At 29.4% G+C, this 9758-nt stretch overlaps 1 protein-coding gene across 1 annotated transcript in view; it reads right to left on the bottom strand.

Moving 5' to 3' along the window:
• Window positions 1-8416: 8416 nt before the first annotated feature.
• The window catches only part of LOC103308879 (integrin alpha-V), a 55976-nt gene continuing 54634 nt past the window's right edge, over window positions 8417-9758 (bottom strand). The window contains exon 4 of the mRNA XM_029491629.1: window positions 8417-8790. Coding sequence (XP_029347489.1) covers window positions 8672-8790 — 119 coding nt within the window. The 3' untranslated portion in view covers window positions 8417-8671. The remainder of the gene's footprint in view (window positions 8791-9758) is intronic.

Genomic DNA, 9758 nt, shown 5'->3' with positions numbered 1-9758 from the left:
AAACTGCGGGCCAGTGTTGAATTTGCTATACCAGCAATTATTTTTTAATCGATATCCAATCAGGAAATCAATGGAAAATTATCGAGAGTTGCAGATTATGATTTAATTTTTTAAGATTGTACATATAAAATATAATATTATTTTAAAACTGTTATCAATTAAGTTCGTAAAAAATAGTTCTTGAATCTTAATGAATATTATTATTTATTAGTTGTTGGTTATTATAGTCTATTAAGATTTATACATATTTAGTTCATATTAAATTATCCGATCTTGAAGCTTAAGCTCGCTCTAATGATATACTGCAGTCTATAACTCATAAGAACTTTAAAATAAAATATTGAAATGTAAATAAAATGCTTTGACACATTTATTGTAAGTAACAGTCATAAACGTATAACTACGTAGGTAAACATTAGAAAAGTGGTCGACTTTTAGACTTTGATAAAGCGCCAAAATATAAATCAAACTGTTTAAGTGCTTAAAATAATGTTTGTGGATAGATTTAGAATTTTTAAATTTTTTTTTTTTTATTTAGATTTTTTCACGAGATGATATTGATATTATGTGGGATTTGTTGCTAGATAAAAAAAATTATTTGTAAATTGTATGACTAAATAAACAGGCATGATCACTAAGAAACCAATTTTTCCTATCACTGCGCATTTTCTCCAGACATGGCAAAAACAGTATAATTTCTATATAATGTAATATATTGTAATGTATAGAACATTTTTTTCTATGATATTAGCGTTTCTTCCAAATTTGGGGAAGTATTATATATGTATAAAATATGCGTGCAGTAATCTAGCGATCATGCCTGTTTATTTAGTCATGGTAAATTGTATATTTAGTTATTCATGAAACATAAGATCCAAGATGTACCTAACTCAAACTACTTTCGAAACTTCCCTGATATTTTCAAAAACAATCTCTGAAAATGTCATCAAAATTGGTCGAGTAGTTTTTGAGTCTATAACCTCCAAACATACGGCCATTGGCTTTTGTTGTAAACAAGGTGGATATATATATATATATATACATATATATCCACCTTGGTTGTAAATTTAAATAGGTAGCAATAATGATTAATTAAATATTATTTTCTTATATTTAAAAAGAATACCATTGCAACGTATGGTGGGTCGGATTGTATATACCAATTTTTTATTTAAATTGTATATCTGTAACTAATGGTAACCATATATAATAAGGACTCAGTAGTATTGTATCCAAGTCTATAAGCCCCATACAAATGTACATTATTTTTTATATTACATGGAAGATAAAATATATGTAATATTAGCTGGTAATATTTATATAGTACCATATCATACCTACTCAGAACATTTTTGCAGTATGAAATGTCAATAGATAATTATCAAATACTATAATTTTCAAATCTTCATAACCCCCGCCATATCATACAAGCATTGTTATGCTAGACCTGCTATACAAAGTTAATAACATTAAGAAATGACTTAATCGAATTTCGATATTTTTTCGAATTTTTCATTTACAACTAATAGAAAAAATAGGTTGATTCTTATTTGATATCAGAAGTTTATAAACCTAAAGTAGGTAAACAATTTTTCTGTGGATTAATCGTTTAAAATATTCTACTATTTCGTAGTATTCCCATCAAATGTCCATAATATTTTTCTAATCAATTTCGAAATTCCAAGTGATCATTGTTACATTTAATTTTTAGAGGGGGCTGTGCCTTCCCACGCTTCTGTATTTTTATAAGTCGTATACCACATATTGTGGCTGATTGTTGTGCCTACTACATCCTGACGGTAAACCTATAAATGGATATAGCTGGATGTACCTATATATAGTATATAATATATGATATATCCTAGGCATGTACCATATAGTGATTTTTATATACACCGTACAGTTGATTCTCATTGGCGTGTAATCAATTCGACCGCGACAATTATTGTCACCCCAACCGATTTCCACGACAAGACTGCAGTGTACTCGGCAAAGGAAAATGTGCAATGTGCATAATATATATATATATATATATATGTATTTATACTGCTGCAGGCTGCAACAAGCGGTATTCCGCAGCTATATACACAATACGACACGTCTCCGCGGACGGAGGGTCATAATATTATTATATTATATACCTAGCGATATTGTTTGCACGACAACCACGACTTATCAACTCAAGCCGCACCGGGAGTCGTATATGTATGTTATTTTTTTCCAAACCGCACACGACCGCGAGGCGTATTCCACTACGTTTACATATTATATATTATGTTATGCAGGTATCTACATACGTGCGAGCCATAAGGTATTCTGCGCGCAGCAGTATTATACACATTGGTTGTAATATTTATTGGTTTTTATTTATTATTATTATTATTATTTTTTGCGTCTTATATTGTTTAAATACGGATTTTTCTGTACACCGCGGGTGAGTAAACGTATCGAATACAATGGGCAGCGGTGTACGGGAAAAAATCGCCTTTTACGTCGTCTTAACGTCATACACGCGCGTGGAGGAGCTTTAGGCGTGCGACATGCTCGTTTTACAATCCACTCTGACCTCGTGCAAACCGGATCGGATATGCGTGGCGACCGGCGTTCTGTTTCATTCAGCGTAATATATCGTGTGTATATATTATTATGTAGGTTCTGTATGTGTGCTGTGTAGCAATACCATTTTTGCAAGTACCTACGCAATGAATTTGATTTTGATACGACGCATTGGCGCATATCCGCTTATACTATCATCGCATGTGGCACGTTATCAGCTACATATAAGTAGGTATATAATATCATAGTTCATAATTCATTCACAATGTATGATTAAACCAATATCCTACTCTACACTTCAAAATTCGAATGCATTAATTATATAGTTTTAGGATTCTATAGGAGTGAGAAATTAAAACTTTTCAAATTTCAAAAACCTCTATAAGTAAGTATTAAATACATTTTTTATTTATAAAGACACTTATAAAAGGCAACCATTGGGATAATTTATTTATATCAAGTACTACCTTACGATATTATTATATTAATTGTATAGATCTGGTGAGTACCTACTTATATAATTATACTACCTGCATTATTATTACAAGTACTTTATTTCGTTCAAAAATATCGATTTTAAAATTTTATCGTATTTACAATATTTATAAACTAACTCCTCCAATATGAAATTAAATTAATAGCGAATCACATAATCTATTTGGTATATTATATATATATTATATTTTATGCTTTAAAAAAAATGTAGGTACTCATTTGATATTTACATATTATTACATGTAAATGTATTTGTTAAAATCGTTCTTAACAATACCGTCCACAGGCTTTCATATTTGTGGGGTGAATTAAACTTTATTATACATACGCATTATGTATACGTCGTTTATTATACAACAACGGCAGAATTTGAACTGTGATAAGAAGACCTAGGGTATAAATTACACGCGTATATAGTGACTATACATAATATATATTATGTTATACCTCCTATATTACATCGAATATTCAATCACACATCGTCCATCGTTAAAAATCTTGTACATTAATATAATATGTAGGTAGCTCTTGTACTCGGAGACATTATATACCTACATTAATATAAAATAATGTTATATTATGGTCATTGAGTGTCGGGTTTCATAATCGTTTATTCGCCACGAACGGATGACGCAGTACTATTGTGTGTGTGAGAGTGTGTGTGTGTGTGTGTGTGAGCTATGCACAAGTCAAATACACTGAATCAGCGGTTCGAAAATGCATACATCCTATATAGCTTCGACATTAAAGAAATATTAAAATTAAAATAATTTTCGACTATTTTATTATAATACAATAATATATAATATACAACCGTTAACAATTATTTAGATGTATGCTCTCCTATTTGTATTCGTTGTTCACCCCTTTATATTTCCGTTGCAGTATATTGTAAACAAACGCGGCGAAATGTAAATAAACGTTTAACTCGTAGTTCACGGCTTTGTTGAGTAGTACAATAATTTGAAATTTTCATCCGGAATTTATATACATATTATATTTATCGGTGATCTAGAGAGGAGACTTACAGGAGCTCGGAATCTTTTGTGCGTCTTGAATTCGGGACAATCGAGATTGTTCCAAACCATCACGTGCTTAAACTGTACTCCTCGGTTTTGACAATAACCACCTGTGGATATAGAGACCCCAACGGATTTATCCTAGACAACGCACGGTGTTGTGTAATGTGTATAATGTATATAATATACATAAAATACTATCTAACGATATTATACATTATAGGGCGGTAAGGATATATCGGATTTATCTACAGCTAAAATATTTAAAAATGGAAAACCGTCATAGTCATTAATCCTCCTTATATAGAGGTATACGTTTTGATTATGTAGTGTTTCCATCAGTCTTATCTATTTTTTCCTTCTACAGATCGATGCGTGTCGCAATAGGAAATTTATACTAGCTGCTGCATTCTTGTGCACACGGCACACCGTCTAATTCTTTGAAAAATAAAAGACTGGTTTAGAGTTGGACATGACCATAACATTTTATTCGACTTGACTATTGGACAGTGCAGTTTTGTAGGCAGATGGATTATACTATATTGGATTTATTGGAAATTATTTATCTAAACGCATTGCAAAAAATACATCGTTGATGGAATATTATAAAAAAAATAGTGCTTTCGAGGTCTGCATCGTACAAAATTACAACAACCAACTGCTGAATATTTTAACGATAGCAAGACAACAGGAAAACAGCCTGAATATATTTAAAAACATCAGTTGTTTACGTAATATTATTAAATAAAATACAATTATCACTGAAAAAACATTTCCCGATTAGGAGTAGGTACTAGGTACCTATATACCAACATGGCAACATAAAACGGCAATGAAATCAGATTTCATAGGTATAAGTACAAAAGACAATTCTAAGTAATAATCATAATATTATCCCGTGAAAACAATCGACGAATAAACATTAGCTACATTCAAATCATTAAACAAAACTCTATAAAAATAACAGACTGTACCCTACCTTTACGTTTGTTTTATGAAACTGTATAGTTGGTACATATATATATATATATATAAGTACATCCCGTAATTGATTTATGCACAAAGTCTATGTCGTAAATGCTAAATAGCCTCGAGATTTTTATATTGTACGTATTATAATATTAGGTATCTTTACAAATACGAAATGGCATTAAAATGAAATTCAAGACAAATATACGTGTGAATTCCCATGCCACCTGGTGTTAGGTATTAATTACTTCACACGTTTGAAAGAAAGCTATACACCTTTACCTAACCTACAGAACATACGTTGCACATTATATATTATATTATACGCCTACGGTGGGAAATTATCGATCCTGTTACACGCGCACAGGACACATAGTATAAATTGTTTTAAACGATTGTAAATTCCTCGGTGCAAAGAGCACATACATTATAATGTACGGTAGGTATTTATTTTGTAATATATTATGTTTTGCACTTTGTCTTGTTAATGAATAATTAGCCGGTACAATAAGACCGCTGAAATATCTGATTTGCTGTAAACTATATAAACGGTTCGCGTACCTACATACACGCTTACAAGTAATTACATTTTTTATATGCCATAATGTTATGTATCACAAGTTTCAACAAATCGCTTGCGAAATAAGTGCATATGAATTTTGATATGACGTAATATACGTGCGTATATGGATATATTTAGATTATGTAAACGGTATACGCTTTTTAACGAAATGTCATTATAATCATTATATTTGTTCACGAATCATAGTTGAATATCGACGCAAATCGATTTTATTTTAAACTTGTATAGTTGTATAATATTATTAATCGCTAAAAATCTTGTAATTACAATAATATAGATCATTTTATTATTTGCTTATCATAGGTACTTCAGTAGGTACCGCTATCGCAATGCGTTATACGTATAGTATATTTTGTAACATAGTTGTTACTTGTTATAACAACTGAAATGTTTTGAATTTGTTTTCAAATTTTAAAGCCGGATTCACACCATACCATCTCGTGTTAGGTTTCATGTATTATATTCAATAGACAATAAGTACACGTAATAGTGTAATACAAATTTAAAATGTTTATACCTATAAACCTCAGCACTAATTTAATATTGGAGTGCGGATTTAAATGCAAATTTAAGTTTGTCTTATAACATTTATTTTCAAGCATGCAATTATTTCATGTACCAATCTATCTATGTTCACTTATTTTATTTGTGCAAGTGACATTATAGTGACAAATAAATTATCGAGTGCACTTTACATGGTTTTCAAAAGTTATACGATTTTTAAAATCATTCAAAATTACTAAATAATTTAGTTTGATAGTTTTAATAATAATAACAAAACAATCATGAAGGTCATAAATGAAACAATATAATAATCATTGATTTATGTAGCTTAGCGATTAGGTAAATTATTATCTCGTATATGTCATAGAAATATTATATATATATTTATTTAATTCATTAATATTTTATTAATTATTAAGATAAATCAATAAATAATTATATTTTAACCATAAAATATGAAAGAATACGATTAAATGGATTCTTCAACGTCTAAACGGAATCGATGGTTACAAAAAGACATTATAATTACATTCTGTGTTAAAATTACCCTATTACTACAGGTGTTCGTGTGAAAATATTTTAAATCCTATTATGGGGCGAATGGTGAAATATTTGTTTCTCATGTAAAATATACGTATATATACTATTGTATAGATTGTAATAATATAATTTAAATTAATTGTATATTCTTATAGAAAATGCAAGTTTAATACGAAAGGAAAACCAGTTCATTAAATAACAAAAAACGAGTCAAATTATGAATTCATAAATATATTTAAATTATATAATTATTTGAAATATTATGTAGGTAATACTGAAGTGATTAAATTTAAAAATATAATGAAACATTGAAGACTTATCAATTATCATAAATCGAACACACTATGATACCTCCGAGTTTCTAAATAATGAAGTTTATCTTATGATAATTTTTTTATCTAAATTCACTGCATAAATATATATATATATATATATCATATATGCGTTTAATGTATGATATTATTATACATAAAACACAATATAGGGTACATAGCTATATTGTCAATAAAATGTAATTTATATAGTTGTAAATTGGTAATGAAAGCATGTAACGCGTGGGCTAGAATGCTGACTTAACTGCAGCAACAACTCAATTAGCGAAGAAAATTAGTATTATAGACCTCCTGGGATTCTCCGTCCACGTCGATAAGTAGACAAATTGAATTCGTGCAGCCTATACTTAATTAAAAATGAAAATCGAAACGATGTTTTATTTAGATGCGTGTAGGTATAATAATAATATAAGGTGGAGTTTAATTATAATTTCGTTATGCCGAGGAGAGTAGAACATTAATAATTATTCGGATGGCAAATCGATGTTGATTGATTGCAGTAGCCAACGGGTAGTAAATATAATATATACCTATATATGAACGTAGGTACGACTGTCGACTGCTGCAAGAAAGAAACCTCCCGAACTCATGACAAATTTCGTAATAAATCACTTTTACCTACAGCGCGGCATTATAAATATTAATGAGTCATTAGCATTCCGTAGCCTTTAAAAAATCCGCCGATGACAAATAATGATGAGTGGCGGTGCATTTGTACAAAGTGAACTTCTCGTTCGAATACGCCAAAATAATAATATGCTGTTGAAATGCGTGTTCGCCAATCTCCGCGGGTGGGTATTTATGTAGGTAAAATGTTTCCTCGTAAAAGAGTAGTTATCGGTCGCTTTTGTTCGGTATACAATTAATGGTTATTTTAGTATAGTTACAGCTTTTATACTCTATAGGTATAGAGTTTTTATTCAATTAAAATTGAAGCAGACATTTTATAGAATAATTATTAGTGAAATCGAAAGGAAATACTGCTTCCACATGCGTTCACAATTCGACGGTGTGGGGGTTCGTAAAATATGTATACGAGTTCAACAAAGACTGATATATCATGTTTACGCGTGACGGAATTTGATTGTATATATAATATAATATATAATACGTACCTACCTACATCCTTTGTGCGGTACGAAAAGCAACCTAATGTTTTATAGCACTATATATAATAGCCACAAGTTAGTCAATGGAAAAAAAAGTGGTCGATGGACATTTATCGGAATCTATGTAAGCCCAGTAAATGGGTTCACTTAAAAAAATATATCTATTAATAATATGTACCTAATAATGTACGTATCAAGTAGGTAAATCACAATATTATTGTAAATACGGTGAAAGTACAAATTAAAGACATGTATATGTATTTACAGTATAAAAAGACACCGCCAGATTTGAGATAATTATAATGATAAATTATAACAAAATAACCAAAGTTAATTGAAGTTGAGGACATTTTCCGGTTGTTATTTGAATGGATATGTGAATGTGATGGCATTAAGTGAAAGCATTAAGCTGATCTAAATACCGGTAATGTGTATGAAAAGTAAATTGAACCTAAACGAATAATACAGAGTAAACAATTGAATTAACTAATGAGAAACAATCGACTAATAAAACGCTGTACGGACCCTTTGAGTATATTAAGTAGGCAGTTAAACTGTTAATAGTCACGAATGTTTAATATTTACCAAAATTACTCCATTGTCTCCGGAGCTCCTCACGGTGGCGCCGAACCATTGACGTGACTTACTGTCTATTTGAATCCATTTGGAGGAATTGTTGTTTCCTGTTTTTTAAAAAAAAAGTGTTTTAATTATGATTGTTTAAAAGTTTGATAACAAATATACTAAACATTTTCGACGAATCGTTTAATTACAAATTACTCGTACTTCAGACTTTTATAATGTGTTTAGCAGAGTGTAAACTACATAAATGAACGGTCTACCTATTATATTAAAAAAAACTGTTTCGTACAAAAAACAAATATATGTTTTATATTATAGTTTATAATTTAATATTATTATAAACAACAAACATTGTTTTCCATCCTATGTTTGACTTTTATATGATGATTTCTTCTGTTCTTCATTTTATAGTATAGTAATATTATATTTTGTTTGTAAATATAAATTAATTGTAAAATATTGATTGGTTTATTATAACATTTTTAAATATGATTAAAAATTAAAATTGAGTAGGTATATCGAAATATTAATTATAATATTTTATCTCAAATTATGATTAATGGGTTATTTTAAAATTGTTTTTCCGGTAGTGATAGATTTTAATAAATTAATAATAGACTTTATGGTACCGTAGGAATTATGATAGCCACCTACGTATTCCTCTAATATTTGTACGGGGTGATCCATTTAATGAATGACACTCATTATTTCAAAAAAATATCTACGTTTTTGAAAATATTTTTTTTTCATATAATTTTAAGTCGTTACAAAAAAAAACATCTTTAGTATTTTTTATTGTTATAATTTTTTTACTAGATTTCATCTGTATATTTGGGAGCAGAATGTTTTTCGCAGTGTTTTGATCAATATTAATCAAATTTCGGACAATTATAGTTTATTTTAGGCACTAATCTAGTATTGTAAGTGTTAAGAGGACGTCGTACCCGCATGTGTTGTCTCCGTCTTACAAACATACGACATACCAAATTTTCGTTCACTAGTTTCAATAGGGTGCTGTTATTTTTGATTTTAGAGTGAATTGACCTATGATCAAACTTTTAGGTAACAA

This window comes from Acyrthosiphon pisum, chromosome A3 (genome assembly GCF_005508785.2).
Source record: "Acyrthosiphon pisum isolate AL4f chromosome A3, pea_aphid_22Mar2018_4r6ur, whole genome shotgun sequence".
NCBI classification, from domain to species: domain Eukaryota; kingdom Metazoa; phylum Arthropoda; class Insecta; order Hemiptera; family Aphididae; genus Acyrthosiphon; species Acyrthosiphon pisum.
This window is presented reverse-complemented; position numbering and strand designations above follow the sequence as displayed.